At 40.2% G+C, this 19,204-nt stretch overlaps 2 protein-coding genes across 2 annotated transcripts; one reads left to right on the top strand and one right to left on the bottom strand.

Annotated features, from left to right (window-relative positions):
• Positions 1-4,594: 4,594 nt before the first annotated feature.
• On the top strand, positions 4,595-9,717 carry tmem184c (transmembrane protein 184C). The gene is made up of 10 exons (XM_083909754.1): positions 4,595-5,190; positions 5,643-5,773; positions 5,864-5,900; positions 5,988-6,193; positions 6,771-6,845; positions 6,940-7,033; positions 7,116-7,228; positions 7,345-7,444; positions 7,902-8,073; positions 8,153-9,717. The coding sequence occupies exons 1-10, from the start codon at positions 5,074-5,076 to the stop codon at positions 8,434-8,436; spliced, it is 1,329 nt and encodes a 442-aa protein (XP_083765880.1). The 5' UTR covers positions 4,595-5,073; the 3' UTR covers positions 8,437-9,717.
• A 619-nt stretch (positions 9,718-10,336) lies between these two features.
• Positions 10,337-17,309, bottom strand: prmt9 (protein arginine methyltransferase 9; the record flags this gene model as incomplete). The annotated part of the gene is made up of 10 exons (XM_083909370.1): positions 17,073-17,309; positions 16,762-16,929; positions 16,575-16,677; positions 15,782-15,891; positions 15,499-15,691; positions 14,433-14,616; positions 12,194-12,860; positions 11,965-12,118; positions 10,726-10,848; positions 10,337-10,579 (listed from the first exon to the last, which is right to left on the bottom strand). Exons 1-10 carry the CDS (start codon positions 17,306-17,308, stop codon positions 10,337-10,339), a joined length of 2,181 nt encoding a protein of 726 aa, XP_083765496.1. The 5' UTR covers position 17,309.
• Between the last annotated feature and the right edge of the window lie 1,895 nt (positions 17,310-19,204).

Raw genomic sequence — 19,204 nt, 5'->3', positions numbered from 1 at the left:
ATACCCAAAGGAATATATACTATGTAAAGTGTCCACTTTTATAAAGTGTATTGCAGTAATAATTTCATTCAGGCTTTATTATATTATTGTGTAACGACAGAGGTGGATAAGTTTTGATAGTCAACAAAATGTTAAAGGAACAGTTGACTTTTTGGGGGGGGCGTTAGATAAGAGGAAGCTTTTTTTGTGACCATACATATGTTAAATATCAAGTTAAGCAGATCATTTGAAATTCATACAGGCGCTAATCTTAGTAATGACATCATGCGGGTCTGTTTGTTTACTGTCTTATTATAATGGAGCAGTATTGATTACCCTTGGTGATCTGGGACTTGTTGGCTTGGCTCAGAAGCTGGAGATAAATGGCGAAGGCAATCAAAACGAGAGAAAAGTGACTCCCAATAACTTCCAACCTTCTGCTTATGTGTCATTTTCAATTCATACCGACCTTGAATTTGTTTAACGGCACATTTGACAAAGCTAAAACCTGAGCAGTTACAGTTAATAGTTAATTTTATGTTTAAACATTTTAATTACATTTCCAAGTAGGACTTGGAATTCCCATTCTAATTCATTCCCAGAATGGGTCGAGACTGGCAGATGGGACAGTGGAAAGTTTTTGTTTTTTTTGGAGGGGTTGGCAAAATCCCTTTACATAAGGTTTATAAGTGTATCTTTTAAATAATATGTATAGAATATAATGTGTTTATTTATTTATCAAACATACAGTGTGTCTCTTGAAAATGGCTGGTCTACCTTTTCAAAATAATATTACCTGTTAGCCGCAGGACAAATGGTCAGGAAAGTTATTATCGTGTTATGCACACATTTGCTCTTGTTACGAATATATGAAACATAACAGAACTACATTCTAAGTGACTTTTACTTTACTATTTTACTATTGACAGGTTTGATGTGGCGGACATTTTTGTACTAGAGCGTTTTCATGTCCTGGGTAAGCTAAGCTAACTAGCGTTAGCTTTATATTTAGCTTGCACAAATAAGAGTGGTATCAATTCAACAGCAACAAAAAAAGTAACCAAATTAAATTACAGGCATTAAATATCATTTATGAGACAAGCTTATACTGTTTGATATGTGAAGACATGTAAACCTGTGTGTGAATGAGATGGTGTATGTGTGTGTGTGTGTGTGTTGCACTTCATTAACTGGGGTGTTTTTGTACACTTTGTGTGATCCCGTGATCAGTATCGTTTCACCACTATTCATCAACATACAGTAAAGTAAGTAGAAAATGGAATTCCGATGTGTTTGTTGTCATTGGTTTAACAAGCAAACCTCGTGTTAGTGCTGCTGCTTATATCAATAAATCACTTTCCATCTCTGGTGTGTAGAGAGACTTTTATTTCACCGTCATTCTAATCCTGGGTCCTCTGGAAAGTCAATGGGGCCCCCACTTTGTTTTCCATCTGCGTCTGGGAGAAAAGAGGCGTCTGGGAGTGATTTGAAGCCCACTGTGACCTGCTTGGCAACTGAGCCCTTAGGGTTCCTAATGTCAGTGGAGAGGATGTGAACAGCTCGGACGGTGGGAATGTGATACGTCTAAGTCGCCTTCACATCTCTATTTGCCAAAAGAGTATAACGGAGGAAAGACGACTGTGATCATTACTTATCTAAGATATCTGTTGCCTTATCTCTAGAATCGTGTGTTTGTTTATACAGCGTCGTGAAAAAAAACACCACACATTTCTAAAACAAAAAGTGACCTCGTGATTCTATTCACAACATTGAAAACCACCCAAGATCAACAGAACACTGCAGCAACCGTGGCTTTATCGGACTTAGGTCTGTTATTTGTTTCTGGTCGCGGTGATAAATCGCGGCCAGTTCATAAACTTCGTGAAACCGTTCCATATTCCTCATATGAAATCATGTCACGCTCAGGCTCCGGTAACCCCCGAGCGCCTCAAAACATCGGTTGATAAGCAATAACATTTCGCAATTTGATTATGACACAGAGAATGAGCGAGAAACCAAAATATGAACTGGGGGATGAAACACATCGGAAAAACGTTTGCTGCTCGTGAAGAATGAAATAGAGAACATCTGCTGGCCGACAAGGTTTTATTTTCTTTGCAAGAATCACAGGAGTGATCCTAGCTGGAAAAAGACCCAGAGCATCGTGAGCCTTCCACATTTATACTTGAGCAACTCACCTTTTGCATTCCCCCGATAGACAAGGGAGTCTGCCTTTCCAGGCTGTGTTTTCACACCTCTTTGTCTACTGTAGGTAACGGGGAGCCGACTCCCTGCGGCTGTTGTAGGAAGGTGCTAGTTCAGCCTAGACATCCTAATTACACAAGAATAATAATAATAATAATAATAATAATAATAATAATAATGCATTATATTTAAGGTGCCTTTCAAGACACTCAAGGTCGCCGTACAACAACAAAAAAAAATAAAAATAAAAATAAAAAAAAATACACAACGCAATTGTATATTATATACAATACACAATTGTATATTGAGTCAGAGAGTCTAACGGTGTTTCTGTGTTTGAGCCGCAAATGTTGTTTCGTTTAACTTCTGTTGACGCCGTGCGACTTTGTAGCGCCGCTTCGAGTTCACTATGTTGTTGTTGTTCAAGAACAGTCTGAACTCGACTCATCTCAACTCGGAGTCTGAACATTTCCTGAGTCGCACGCCGATGGCAGATGTATTAAGATAAATAAGTCATTGTTGAACAATTGCACACTTGTGTATTGCTCTGACAAAGGAGGTGCACTTTGGCTGATACATTATACCTGAGGACTCAGACAGTGTGTCTCCTCGTTTCTTGGGCAATGATTATTGTTATTATTATGATTGTTATCGTCCCTCAGACTTATCCGTTCTGCTCGTCCCATGCGTGTCTCCTGCAAGGTACAAGCTGATTCAGCCAACATTAATGGCTGTTTCATGCAGACATGATGGACGTCACATCCTGTATTCTAAAATGTGTTTTGGGGGGTGTGATTAAACACAGCATATGTTTATCTACCCTGCCTTTTTTTTTTTTTTTACGTGGTTGCACCCGGTATGCCAATTTGCATGGCAGTCCCTGCAAGCCATCCGCGATGGCGCTTGCTTGCACAACTTGTGGCGAAGACTATTTCTAATTCATAAAAGCCAAAAGGATCGATTCAAAAATTCATGAACAAGCTGTCCCGCAACAACGAGTGATTTCTGTGACTGTGGGGCAGTGGAGACATGGTGCAATAGAAAGGAAAGTTCTGCCTCCCCTCGTGTTGCAGGAAAACACAGACAGACACATAGTCTTGTATTGTCACTTTTGTTATATTGCACTGAACTATTGTACAAACCTAGAAACACTGTGCAAATTGAGATAACACAAGACTTCTAGTCTAGGGGATGGATTTGGATGCATTTATTTGGGGATGTGGGTTATGGCCCAAGGAAGAAATGATTAGATCTTAGAAGGGATTTGTATATGGATCCAAATTATAAGAGGAAAAACTTTTTTTTTTACAACAAACAACAACAAGTTTTAACCTTTCAAGGTAGAAAAGTGTGTGCTACTCAGTAGCTTTGTGCTCCCTGAGTGCTTTCTCTCACATAATTACCACAGTTTTCCAGATCAGATTTTCTTTGTGAATATATATGTAAAGCGTGGGGTCAAACGCTCAGTGTTTTTTAACCGTAAAATATAGCAGCAAGTGCCATGTTTGCTTCCCTTTTTGGCTGTTTTGCCTTCTCATCCAGGTGGGCGGAGCTGTGGCTGATTGATTGAGTGATGCAGTACACCTGAACACAGCTCAGGAGGCTATTTAAGCAGACCTGCCACAGATGCTCTTCTTCCTCTGGCCTGCAGACTGACATCATTTGTTCATGTCTTGTTTATGCATTATACTTAATATGTTCAATTATGTGCAGACTATGCATGGTCTCCCTCACACAAGGGTGACATGACAGCAGAACTTAAAACACAACCCCGATATAGCACTTATCAGACACATGTGGAGCCCTGAAACAAATTAAATAATAAAAATAATTTAACAAATTATGACACGAAAGCCTAAGAAATGTTTAAAAATAAGGAACAACACAAAGCATGCAGGATTGAAAAAGTCATGTAGCTCTTCTTTGGTGTATCGCAACAGAAGGGAAGAAATAATATGACAAATTTAGTACATTTCTAAGCCGATTTTAACCATTAACACATCAAAATATGTTTGTCTCGTCCATGATATTCTTGCTGATTTTAGTTTTACACTTCTTGAAATATTTTTTTCTGCAAATGTTCTTTCATATGGAACGATAGAGATTGCAGATCAAAGGCAAACGGGGTGAATAGAGTGGAACCCTCGTCCATCAATTCAGAATTTCCATCTGAATGTATTTCCTGGTAAAAGCGCCAAACACGTCCTCCTGTTGTTAACGTACACTGCCATCTAGTGGCCAAAGCGGGGTTCCTGTTGATGACCCATTGTAAGACGTTAGGGCGGAGCAACCTAACGTGTCACGTGTGACGAGCACATTTTCTCTTTGATTATTGGTCAACACTTCTTTGCACCAATCAGCTCTCGGGATGTGGGCGGGACATACACTCCGACAACAGGAAGAACAAACCCAACAGCAAAATACTTCTCTGGAAACTTTTAGCCGAGCTGCCATTAACTAATATTAATATTTATCTACAGATATTCCGTTACGGAAATAATGTGGCGTTTTATTTAACTGCACCAGATACGGAAAGACTCAGCGTTTCGGTGCAGCATGGGTCGCCATTGTTGTTTGTTTACATGGTGAATCAGCTGACAAGCTAATGTTGGCTAACTAGCTTAGTGATGTCGAGTCATATGAGCGGCTAATTGTCCAGAAGCTTTGTCCTCGTGAATGAAAGTCTACAGCAGTGGACGGGGTGACATGCACGCGCAGTCGTAAATGGCCGTCTTATGACGAAGTGAATGATTAACGGTATTATTGCGAAGTTCGCCGAACATGTTTCCAGCGTTAGCATAGCCTTCCTTCTGGGCGGGTTGGGTTGTATTTATTTTTTATTTTATTTAAATTCTGATCACTTTTAAACCCAGCGGATTTATATGTAACATGCCCTGCTCCTTTGGTAACTGGAGAAGATGGATTCGACCGCTGGTCGTTGTGCTGTACATTTTGTTGTTGATAGTGGTTCTGCCTCTGTGCATTTGGGAGCTGCAGAGGTCAAAGGTCAGTCCATGTGCTCAGAGAACATGTTTATTTTTCATGTTAGATACTACTATCACAACCTTGAGTATCAACTGAAATCAGCCCGTGACAGTCTTTATAACCTTCTGAAACATTAGCTTTTAATAATAATGATTAATTCTCTTTTAATATGTGTCAACAGATGGGCTAATTTATAATAATGTGCATAGCAGGGATCAGAATGAGAGCTTCACTTCACTGTCTTTGTAATGGGAGTAACACAGATCACACAGCAAGCATAGAAATAATGTATATTATGCATTGTACGAATATAATAATAATAATTGCTTTGAATGTTTAAGTGTGTCTGTAATTATCCATGATAATTATATCAGTATCTGATTTTTGATGCTTCAGCCGCTGACTTTATTCTAAATTTCAAAAATGTAAATTTCACTGAGTCAGTCTCTCTGTTTCTTTCCACGTAATGACAGGTTGGCACACACAACAAAGCCTGGTTCATTGCTGGGATCTTTGTCTTCATGACTATCCCCATATCATTATGGGGCATTCTCCAGCATCTGGTTCATTACACTCAGCCTGAGCTTCAGAAACCTATCATCAGGTAAAAAAAAGATGTCAACAAGCTTATCTTCTATGAGCAGTAGTCTGACACTGTTGTTTGAATGTATGGGGTTTTATGTTTTTCTTTTAGAATACTATGGATGGTCCCAATCTACAGCCTGGACAGTGTAAGTTGTGCATGATCAGCAGCAACCTTTACACAATGTTTTCTATGCAATATTTGACAATTATATTATATATTATATTTTTTTCAGTGGATTGCTCTGAAATACCCCGGTATAGCAATTTATGTGGATACATGCAGAGAGTGCTACGAGGCCTACGTCATCTACAACTTCATGATTTTCTTGCTCAACTATCTGGAGAATCAGTACCCGAGCCTGGTGATGATGCTGGAGGTCCAGGACCAACAGAAACACTTGCCTCCTCTTTGCTGCTGCCCACCATGGCCAATGGGAGAGTAAGTTATCTGTAGAATAATGAACACATACACAAATCATACCATATGTTCACCTTTTACACCAAACAGGATGTTACCAAATAGTCTCAAGAGATAAAAATAAGTGTTGTCTTGTGCTACAGGCACTGAAATGTGGACATGAGTTTTTTTTCTTGATGAAAACAAATCAATGACAGTCACCAGTTTCAAATTAGCTGCAGTCAGGCACCGCCACTAATTGGCTTACATGTCTGGGTGTGGTTAGTTTTGTCTGAAGGTTTTTTATCTATGTCCATCTTTTAACATGAAAATCCACACGATTACCTTCACAACTAAAGAATAACAATTACATAACAATAACAATACAATTAAAATGAGTCCAGCTAATTAAACATTTAGTATGTTCTAATGCTGCTTTGTTGCTCCTTTAACCACTGAGAGTATTCTGCATTAGCCATGCAGACACGATAGAGCATGACTTAAGGTTTTCATGACACTGCCTTCTCATCAAGATCTCATATTTCACTCTGATTTTACTTGCAAATTTCCTATTTTAAGCTGATATCAGTCTCATGCAAATCCTTATTTTGATCTGCAGGGTTTTACTGTTGAGATGCAAACTGGGAGTGTTGCAGTACACAGTTGTCAGACCCGTCACAACAGTGATTGCCTTGTAAGTAAGCTCTGAACATAAACTTTTCATAACAAACGGCAGCATTTTGTTTCTGTTTTTTGTCCTGATGTGTACGTCTTCATCTTCTCAATAGGATCTGTCAGCTGTGTGGAGTATATGATGAAGGAAATTTCAGTTCATCAAATGCGTGGACATACCTGGTCATCTTTAACAACATGTCACAGCTGGTAATAATATTTGTTTTCATGGAAGAATTCTGTGAGAAACACATGTACAGTTTGTTTTGAACATGTTTTTTTTTTTTGCTAGTTTGCCATGTACTGCCTGGTGCTGTTCTACAGAGCTCTGAGAGAGGAACTGAATCCAATCAAACCAGTGGGAAAATTCCTGTGTGTGAAGATGGTGGTGTTTGTGTCTTTCTGGTAAATCACTCTCTCTGTCACTGTTTAATGACACAACTTTTCCATCATATACCTGGATATATTCCTTTAAAGAATGTCAATTCATGTTACATGTTTTTTTATCGCCACTCTCTCAGGCAAGCTGTGTTCATTGCCTTACTGGTGAAAGTGGGCGTTATCTCAGAAAGTCACACATGGGACTGGAAAACTGTGGAAGCTGTTGCCACTGGTTTGCAGGTAGGCTAAAGCTTATACACTATAGATGGAAAAGTGACAAGTTTAAACTACAGATCAAAAGTTTGAGGTCACTTAGAAAATTTTCAATGAATATAACATTAAATGAATCAGAAATACACTCTATATATTGACAAAGGTCTGGTTTTTAATGAAATATGTACATGGATGTATAGAGGCCCATTTCCAGTGTTTTAATGGTACATTGTGTTTGCTAATCGCGTTAGAAGGCTATTGGATGATTAGAAAAACCTTGTGCAATTATGTTATTCATTATTTCCAATCTTGACATTGTCTTGACTATGTTTTCGATTCATTTTGCAACTCTTTTGATGAATAAAAGTGTGAGTTTTAATGGAAAACACCAAACAATTGTATGGGTGACCCCAAACTTTTAAACGGTATTGTATGTAGGAAATGCACAGTTTTAAATTCCCAACTACTGTCCTTTTCCCTTCAGGATTTCATTATATGCGTGGAGATGTTTCTGGCAGCTATTGCCCATCACTATAGCTTCACCTATAAGCCTTACATCCAGGAGGCTGAGGAGGGTTCTTGCTTTGACTCTTTCATGGCTATGTGGGACATCTCTGATGTCCGAGCAGACATTTCTGAACAAGTCCGCAATGTTGGTGAGTGCCTTCTGGCTGCTGTTTTGTTCTTCAACATTGAGAAGACTGTGCTGACACATGTTTTTGTCCTCATCGACAGGGAGAACAGTAATGGGTCGTCCGAGGAAGTCTTACTTTGACGCAGCGCAGGACGACGGAGAGCGATCTGGCCTGCTCTCGTCGGGTTCCCACGATGCCATCGCTGATGCGGCGTACCAGGGCCTGGGGAGAACCGCCACGCCGCATTCTTTGTCGGCTCCAGCTGGGCTCAGCTCGGCGCCGTGGGATGAAGGATATGAGGCTCGACCTGAGGAAACCCCGGAGGAAGAGAGGACCAACCAAACCAAAGAACCAACAGAGGCAGATCTCCTCGCGATCACCTAGGCTATCATCAAAGCTGGTGCTATCTACAGACTCTACCAGGTTTGACAGGACCCAGTTACAGCCTTGCTGTTTTCCTTTACACATTATATACTGATGCAACATTTAACAAGAAAATGTACATGCACCAAACATTGCCAGGACCGACAAAACCAGATGGACCTCGACAAAATGATTTGTAGATAACAGGCATTTTATTCCGTTTGCATATTGTTTTGCACAATGCTCAGCAAGGTATTATTGGTTAAGTCTTGTGGTCTGTTTTAACATGGGTTCCAGAGAGCACAGGTACGGTATATACAGCCCAGTCTTTGTGTTGTTGTGAGTGACAGTGGGAGAGTCTACCTGCAACCTTAATTCTGAATACAGCATGAAGATGTATGCTTTTTTCCATTCCCGGTACCACGTATAAATGAGTCAGCTCAGTCGTATCACAATCTCACACGTGAAGATATGCAACCTTTAAATTACAATACAATATTATCTGTCTATTATATTATTCTTTAGAGAGATTTCTGAAACAAGTTAAAAGATTAAAAAATTAAAACCCTGAGTATATTGTCTATATGTAGCCGCTCAGGAATGGATTAAAAATGTTGGTATGCACAGTTAAGATGGTTAAACCTTCCAAACAGAACAAACTGACGGTGCAGTATTAAGGATGAGCTGATAAAATACTTGAAATTATGTTTTTAAAATGATGTGAAATGACACAAAAGTCTAAGCCGACTACATCAGACTGATATCAGTGTCGCCTGATACTCAAATTTGTGAAATCAGTTATCAGTATCGGACACAAAAAAGTAGTATCGTGTCATCCCTATGCCACAGTGGAGTTGACACTGTGAGCTGAATGTTAACAAGGCATTTTTCAATTTGAAACAGTACAATCAGCACATTCTGGTAAATAATTCCTAAAACTGCTCTACTGCATCAAGGCCACTCTGTAGCGTTTCGTATAAACGTACTACTCTCCATCAGACGTCTTGTTCTAGATGCCACCGAATGAGTCAATTCACTAGATCACGGGATCAGTTTTACACTCATGAGCACCAAAATCCATTTATTTTGTCTAAATAGTTCCTGAGTGTGTATGTGTCATTAACATAGCCACTGACGTGTTTAATACACAGTGGATTTCAGGGGGAATGACATGTTCATAAATATACATATGTATGATATCAACAGGATACTCCATGCACCATGTTCAGCTAAGACATATTTCATTTGCCTTTCATTGTTTTTTTTTTTTTTAAAATAAAACTGTCAGGATTAATGTCAGAAATAAATGTTGTACAGTTCAATTTAAATACAGTACTGTGCAAAAGTCTCAGGGCAACAGCAGCTTTGTTGTTTCCAAGTCTGAGATCATTGGCATTTGGACTGAAATGATGTAGTTGGTGTTATACATAGTAAGCTTATTCTAAAACTGCCCCTATTTTCTACATGTGTACCAATACGGTGCTAATACAGCTAATCTCATGCTGGCCTAAGATATTTGCACAGTACTGTACGTCTCAAACAATCTGCACAATAAATCTGATGATTAACAACCTTTTGGCTGATCTTGTATTTATTAAAGTCACATTTATAGTCCTGTTTTACACAGAACATTGTTACAAAAAAACAACAGACAGACAACTAAGGTATTTATATGATATTTTCTTTTACAAATAAAAACAAGACATTATTATTTAAAAAAACATCTTTGTGATCGTGATAAACCAGCTTCGGGTCATGCAGGCTTTAGGCAGTCTAAAAAAAAACAATAGACCCCAGGTTAAGGGACATTTGAAGATAACACTGTCGAGAGGAAATCCTTTTTTTGGCAGTAGGGAATCTAGTATTTGATACAATTCCCAAGAGAAGATGAATACTTGACTTTTCTACCAACATTTGCCTATTACTCATTCGACTCGGAGACGCCGCCGTCCACATGGGCCGATATAGAGATGGTGCTTTTGTGCAGCTTCACAGCGAGACAGACCCAGTCTCCAGCTTGCACCTCCAGGGGCTGCTGCAGCACCGCGGCCGCCTGCTTCCAGTGAGAGTTCTGGCTCAGCGTGCTGACGCTGATCTCGTGGTCCAGGTAGATCTGGTACCAGAAGGGGATGGCTGTAAGTCTGCCTGCAGATGTGGCCTGGACCTGGGAAACAGGGACAGAAGATACTTGAATATACCCATGCTCTGTCCAGGGCACTTTAAACTCATTTGTAAATTTTTTCTTATGCCATTTTATTATTATTATGATTATTATTAATAATAATCATAATAATACAGTGTTTGCCTTACCTTGACTTCTCTGTTCGTGTAGTTTGCGGTGACGTTCATAAGATCGAGAACAAAGAGCTCCGCAGACTCACTGAGATGCCTGCACTCCAGTGTGGAAAAGTCCAGAAACACATGGACCGGTACCTTAAGTAAATAAAAGATAATCGCAGAGTAAGCAGCGGACAAAAGGAATGTTTTTTAATTATGAAGTGGATAATGAATCTCCCTCAAACTTTTCTAAACTTAACAAACAGGCCACGGCTGCAGGGCAGAAGACTCACAAATGCAGCACAGAAAGTGTCGCAGAACAATAGAATCTTTTCCTCCTCCCTGTCACAGTTTGCGCAGAACTCAGAGCCTACTTTTTTTTTTTGATGTGCTTGATGGATTTTAATGTGTACTGATGGATTCAGGTAGGAATGTCTCAGGCCAAGCTGTGTGTTGTGTCTCGTGCGACAGTTTGTGTTCTGAAAGTGCCCTCCGCAGAGGGCTTCAAAGACGACATCTGTTTTAAACAAACGACCAATCCCCCGCGTGGGGGGGGGGGGGGGGCTGCGAAATTGGAGCGCAAACATGATTCTGGAAAAAAATACACACAACACCTACCAGACCAAATAAAGAAAAAAGAATTCAAAGGGATTTCACAGCTACTTTAAAGTAGTTTATAATGATTTCTTTGTTATGTGGAGCAAAGAGACAAAGAAGATATTCACAATTAAGAAGCTAAAACAATCAGAACTCTTCTTTTAATCGCGAAAAAAAGCTTCAAACCGATTAACTGATAATCAAAACAGTCCTGGATAGCCAAGTGCAATTTAATCTTTGATTGATTTTAAAGCTTTATTCTTTTTGCACTGTCATATTTATAACAAACAGCCCCCGGGGTCAACATATTAATATATATTTGTACCACGTGAATGGCGAGAGTGAATGATGCAAGCTTGCAAAGGCTGCATACTGTATGCGGAAACTGTCAATATTCACCGTTGCGTCAGGAAACATAAGATCGACGATTGCATCACTTGCATGAGACGGAATACAGGATTTTGACTGGCACAGGAAGATTGTGCAACTCGTGTTATGAAGACTGAAAGAAGCTCAGTCATTTATTATTACTATTATTATTATTATTATTATTACGTATTATTTAAAATCAGTAGTTACGATAACATTATGTTTGAATTATTCGACTACTGATGAAAACAACTTACTTAGATACTATGGGCAAGGTTATTATAGTTTGGAAACAAACAAACTTACAGTGAACTGGTTGATGAAGGGAGCGATATTGAACCCTAGCGTGGGCTCGTGACCTTGCACGGCGCTCTCCAGCAGCAACATCTCCGACTCCACCAGCATACCATACACCACAATCCGCTGTGGGAAGATTTGTCCTCCGTCTTCCAGCAGACACCTAGTATAGATCAGAACATGTCAGTGTCGTTCGATTTAAAAATATCAATCTCAAATCTCGACAAAAAACGCTTACCTGGCCAGTGAGGCTTTCTCCATCAACTTCTGCCGTATCAGTCCACAGGTCTCCACGCAGTCCAGGATGATGGCGGTCCACAGCTTCTCCCTCGAAGGCCTCTGCAGCATCCCATGCTCGTCCTCCACGTTGTTGAGCCAGAACTCCAGATTCTCCTCCGCGATGTCGCTGGAGTGAGCCAGTCTCTTCAGCACGTCCTGCTGCTTGTGCTTCTCCACAGAGCTGTAGGCTTTCACGTGTCCGTGGCTGGCCGCGATGAGCGACAGCAGAGAGAAGCCCTCGGACACGTCCAGGACATACATAAGGTCACTGGAGTTTGTCGTGTCGCCGTCTGGTCCTTGCTCTTGGTTCCTGACGAGTTTTCCGAAAGCATCGCTAAATCTCTGATGGTAATCCCGGTTGTTCAGAAGCGCCATTTCCGAGCACTCCAGCATGCAGAAGTCTTTCGTTTGGTTCTGGCCGGTCTGAAGACACGCCAACGCGTCGCACAGTTCAGCTTCTGGATTCGGGACCGAAATGGGATTTCCAGAGAGCCTGGGTTCGGGACTCTTGGAGTCCAGATGGATTTCACGGCCGTCTCTCTGCACGGCGACGCTGCACAGCCTCAGGTAGGCGTCTCGGCAAGAGACCTCGACGATGAGTTGGTCTTGAGGTTTCAGGACAAAACCTGGAGAAACAAGGGAAACAATTGACGTTGACATTGAATTAAAACTGAATCTTTCTTTACTTGGAGCTAACAGCAGTTAGCATTTGGAAAAGTGATCATTTGCAGGCTCTAGCAGGCACATTGCCGTCATATATAACATGTATCCAGTGAACAGATAAATCCTCTGAGGCTGGAAGTTTGTGTAGAACTGTGCTGCACTGTGGAGCCAAGAATAGAACGTGATAGGACCTCCAGAGTCCCAAATATAAGGATTTAAATTATTAAAAAGTTGATTTTTCATAACATGACCCTCTTTAAATAGGGTGAATTCTTATATTCTCATTCTCTATTATGCGTAATCTAAAGATTTCCAAACTAAAACTAGAGTAAGAGGAAAGGACGAGAGCGCAAACCCAGCAGATAAATGAGATTCAAGGGACTGGAGAGAGTGAGAGAGGAGGCACAGATAGGATTCCTACAGGATTAACATCTGTTCATGTCTTCATATCAGCGAAAAGCTCATCATAGGCTCTTGGGGGGGGAATTGCATATTAATTGCCTATAAGAATTTCATGAACACTAAAGAGTGTCACAGGCGATCATGTGCTCATGTGTTTGTGATCACCGGGAAAAGGTGGCGCCTCCCTCGACGCTGCCTGAGCCAATTAGCGGTACAGTGAAATGCTATTAGGGGGGTGCCGTACTCAAAGACGGTAAGAAGTAACTGCAATGGCAACTGGAGCGCATCACCTCATGTAAGTTGTTATTAGGGTTAGAGTGGCCTTTGTCTGATAGAAAGGTAAATAATTCACAGTGTTTTATGGGACATTTGACACTGTGATTTTTAAGAAATAGGAGTTCTTCTTTGGTGGCAGTAGCTTAGTCATGAGGGATTTAAATTGTTTAAATGGGGTTAAATTGAGAAATTCCTGTGAAATTATTTTGATTTTTGTACAAAAACAAAACAAAACAATATTTACTGTATGTGCTATCATATGTTATAGTAATAGTATATTATATTTCCTTCACATTTCGGAGTAGAGAAAAACTGATAAACATACACTACCATTCAAAAGTTTGGGCTCACCTGTACAATTTTTGTGTGTTTTCCATTAAAAGTCACACTTTTATTCATCAAAAGAGTTGCAAAATGAATAGAAAGTAATAGTCAAGACATTGACAAGATTAGAAATAATGATTTTTAGTCCAAATAAAATGGTTTTGAGCTGTGCTAACATAATTGCACATGGGTTTTTTTCTCTCTAATCATCCAATAGCCTTCTAACGTGATAAGCAAACACAATGTACCATTAGGACACTGGAGAGATGGTTGCTGGGAAATGGGCCTCTATACACTGTACATATTCCATTAAAAACCAGACGTTTGCAGCTAGAATAGTCGTTTACCACATTAACTAACTGTATAGACTATATTTTAGATTAATTTAATGTTATATTCATTGAAAAAAAATCCTTCAAAAATAAGGAAATTTCTAAGTGACCCCACTTTTGAGTCCATGACCACTGAAAAACGAATAACAAATGATATAGCAGTTCTTCCTGCTGTATCCTGTCGCCTTATTAGTATCTTACCCTTGGCGCCGTGGACAGGGTAGATGGCTTGCTCCCAGCAGGTGTCCTCCTGGGGCCCGGTGGACAGACTGCTCTCCTCGTCCAGGTGGAGCTGGAACCACACGGCCAGAGCGTCCAGCTCCCCCTCCTGAACGACAGGCAGGTAGACGCGCTGCACTTCCCTGGAGCTCAGACCCTCCAGTTCCTATGCATATTGAGAAAAGTGGGCATATATAAATACATTGAATAATATAATATGTCCTGCCTTCATTTATATTCTAGGAACCGACTCCAAATGAAGCAGACTTTTGTTGTTTTCTCGTCACTGTACCAACAAAAATAACTAAAGCACAATGCAGAACATGTAAGACTTTCTTTCTTAAATGTAGTATTATTATTATTGTCACAGACTCTAGATTCTAGATTCACGGCTCTGTAATCAGATCGCTCCAGTCTGCCAGGTGTGAGCTGGCAGCTAATAAATCAGACAGTCCCTGCAGGCTTTCAGCTTAAAAAAAAAAAGCTACTTATGTGAAATATTTAAACCTGTGAGACTGTTCAAAAGTTTGGGGTCACTTAGGAATGTCCCTATTTTTAAAGGAAAATCGTTTGTTTTTTTTTCAATTAACATTAAATGAATCCGAAATACACTCTATACATTGTTAATGTGGTAAACGACTATTCGAGCTGCAAACGTCTGGTTCTCCAGTGTTCTAATGGTACTCTGTGTTTGCCAACTGCGTTAAAAGGCTATTGGATGATTAGAAAACCCTTGAAAACCCTTGTGCAATGACGTTAGCACAGCTGAAAACAGTTTTGCTGGTTCTTTGACGAAAGCAACGTTTATTATTTGGAATAAAAATCATTATTTCTAATCTTGTCGATGTCTTGACTGTATTTTCTATTCATTTTGCAACTCTTTTGATGAATAAAAGTGTGACTTTTAATGGAAAACACCAACAAAAATTGTATAGGTGACCCCAAACTTTTGAACGGTAGTGTATGTTCGCTTCAGCCCATCAATTTGATAATGGACTGTAGCTTTACATCTCAAAAAGCTTCAAGTAGGGTGTGTGTTTCTACTCACGGTCACATTATTGAAATCTATGTTGAGAGCCGTGAAGGGCTCCGTGAGCGATTTATATCCTCCGGGCAGCCTGCTGAGTCTCTCCGTGGTGTACGGCTCCATTGAGTCGTCCGGCTCCGTGCTGCAGCTCACCGGACTGCGCAGCTCGCCGGCTGCAGCTATGGACAAGCCTCCCACCTCTGACACGCACAGCCTGTGTGTCAAAAAGTATCCCAAAATATAAATCAGATAACTTTGTAAAGTAAATATATTCTTTTTTTTTTTTTGCAGGAAAAACACACACCTGTGATGTCGCCGGATCTCTGCAGATTCAACAGCCATAGCAAAGACGGTGGCTCCAGCAGGGATGACGCGTCCTGTTGCAGACTGCTCCCCGAATTCATTCTCACCAGTCTATAAGGTTAGAAAAAAATAACAATAATAATTTGGAGTTATTCTATTATATTTCAGCTCTTATTTATCCTATATTACATTATATTTTGTGTCAAATTTCCTCTATGGTGGATTTGTAAGTAAACTACTGTTGAAAAGTTACCGTAGGGGGTCACCTATACAATTTTTTGGCGTTTTCCATTAAAAGTCACACTTTTATTCATCAAAAGAGTTGCGAAATGAATAGAAAATATAGTAAAGACATTGACAAGATTAGAAATAAGGATTTTTATTAAAAATAATAAACTTTGCTTTGGTCAAAGAACCAGCAAAACTGTTTTCAGCTGTGCTAACATAATTGCACAAGGGTTTTCAAGGGTTTTCTAATCATCCAATAGCCTTTAACGCGAGTAGCAAACGCAATGTACCATTAGAACACTGAAGAGTTGGTTGGTGGAAATGGGCCTCTATACACCTATGTACATATTCCATTGAAAAACAGACGTTTGCAGCTAGAATAGTCGTTTTCTGATTCCTTTAATGTTATATTCATGGGGAAAAAGTGCTTTTCCTTCAAAAAGAAGGACATGTACATCTTATCTTGTTCTATTTTATCTTATCTCAAGGTTGTAATTTGCCAATGGCTTGAATATCACAGACATTCATTAATACTTACGGACTACAGCTTTAGTCGTTGTAATTACCTGTGGAGGCAGCAGGAGGTGGTGCCAGGCATGAATGAGGCTTTCTATGATGCCCTCTCCAAACAAGCCTGCGTCTACCGTCTCCGTCACCACCAAGGACACCCTAAGAGAAAAAAAACCATTGAATTGAGTATGAAGATGAATAAAGACGGAGATGTTGTGCTTGTAGGATAAGTGTTAACTGTACCTGTGCGGAATGTCCTTTGGCACTTCCATCTCCAGAGATTTTATATGGAGGATTTTGATGCAGCCATCCATCCCGTTAGCGGTCAACACCTCACAAGCCAGTTCGTACATCGTCTTGGACAGCTCGCAGGCGTACACCTCAGCGGCCCCTGCTTTCTTAGCACACATACTTTACACAGAGGAGCAGGAAATCAGAATAAAAAAAGCCAATTAAAAACACAGCAGTAGCCAGAAAACAGATGTTGTTAAAGTAACAACCACAACCTGAGTACCAAGCTCAGATTTCCAAACTATATTTGGAAAATTCCTCACCCAAGGATTCCAGTGCCAGTACCTATGTCAAGTACAGTGCCGCAGCCGCTCTGAACGGCCTTCTGAATGGCTTGCTGGTACTTCCGGTTCCTGCCGTGGTCATTGAGCATGAGGAAATGCCAGCGCTCCACCAGCCAATTGGCCACGCGGTAGAAGTTCTCCCTCGCCTCTGGGAAGTCCGGTCTCAGCTTCAAAGCTTTGTGGAAATGACCTGCAGCTTCATCTCGGAATCCCATCCTGGATAATACGAGTCAAGTCAATTGGGATTCATTCAGGTTATGGTTATTAAAGCTCTTAGAATCAGGAACAGAGGAACGTACCTGAACAGGTGTTCGCCCATGCTGTTCAGGATGACCTCGTCAGCAGGGAACAGCTCCAGCGCTTGCTCGTAACATTCGAAAAGGTCCTGAATGCGGCCCACAGAGTCCAACTCCTCTGCCCATTTGAAGAGAGTGAACCTGAAGGAGTCCTGGAAGGGACACGAGACAATATTGGGATCCAAAACAGATAATACCAAGTCAGAAAACCTGTTAAATTACTGTTAAATACTATTTTATTTCAGTGTCTAAATTCTTGATTATTAAACAAATTAAAAAAGAACGTCCTGCTAGTGCTGCCACTCCGTCAAATGCAATTATCTGAATTCTCCATAGATACAAAAACTGCCAGTAAAAGCTGTTATTAAGGATGCAAAATGACCATGATTAAAAAGCGTCTGAAAGTGAACGCGTAACAAACTCCCGAGTGACTATTATAGCATGTGAGGCAGCCAGTAATGTATGCAGACTGGTTATCAGAGCAGAGCAAACCAGTCGTTACCTTTGCAACGTCCTTAAACACAGGTGCCAGGTGGAGGACCAAAAGGTAGTGTGCAAAGGCGGGTCCATAATCTTGGTTGAACAGGCACTGCTGGGCACTTTCGAGGGAACTGGAGACCAGCTCGTTCCTGGCGGGGTCTTCTCTGCGTCGCCTTCTCGTCCTCCTGCTGTGCTTCGGCCTTGCACTGGTGTTAGGCATCCCTTGAAAAACAAAACCTAGGATTTTATGTTGTTGTTTTTTTTTTTTTTTTTACATTAAATGGTTCCAGCTTCCAGCATTGCTTGTGCACTGGAATGTTATTCATTTATTTATGTAATTATATTTGATGTGAATGACTTGAAAAGGTCAGTCATAGTGATGTATGTATCTTTCCATTCATTCAAAGACCTCATTATTTACAATGTTCTTATTGACAATTCTTAGTTAGTTACATCTTAAATTTGTTAATATTTATTGGTACTGCATGTAATCTATTTTTAAAAGTGATTTGTTTTGACTGTATCTGTATTTTTCTTTTCTTGGAGATAAGTTTCCATTAATGTCGTGATCCCGTAAATTAATAATAACATTGATACTTTACTTTATCTTGATATACGTGACTGACTTAAGATGACTTACTGTGTGGAGCTTCAGATCGCAGGCTGTGGTGACGATTACAGATCAATTACAAAGACAGTGTGTATCCTTTAGCAAACACACGGACGCTAACATTACGGCTCTTGCCAGTTGAAGTCGTTAGCATCTTCTCGTGGCATGAGTCTAACGCTAACTTACACGATAGAAGCAGATGTAACAAACTCTACGAAAACGTAGCTGCATGTCAGAAAAATACAGTGTCTATTAAAATAAACCGTATCTGTGTTCCCGGGTGTTTATCGAGTCCGTAAATCCCATTTCTGCTAAGAATTCATCATCTACAGCGGCAGTGTCCGTGCGCTAAACCACTCCGACACAAACATCAGACGCAACACAGGTCCGCGCGGAGTATTTTTTTTTTCTTTCTTTGCTTAATTCATGAGCTAAATTTATTTTACGCCATGAGTGCAGCGTCACGAATGTAAGACACACGATTAATAATAATAATTCATGTATTTGTTTATATAGAAAATACACGAAAGCACATGTCATATCCTCTAAATTCATATAGTGATATAGTACCAAAATTACCTCCCGTCCCACCATGGTATACATCCGGATTTCAAAATAAGATGAATAACAAAGAAAATAGACGAACTCGGCAGAGGGAATGCAAACACATATATTTGAAGTATTCTGCTACATCCGTAGTTTAAGGATAGGTCAGAGTAACTGTT

Source organism: Microchirus variegatus (assembly GCF_963457635.1).
Source record: "Microchirus variegatus genome assembly, chromosome: 23".
Lineage (NCBI taxonomy): Eukaryota > Metazoa > Chordata > Actinopteri > Pleuronectiformes > Soleidae > Microchirus > Microchirus variegatus.
This window is presented reverse-complemented; position numbering and strand designations above follow the sequence as displayed.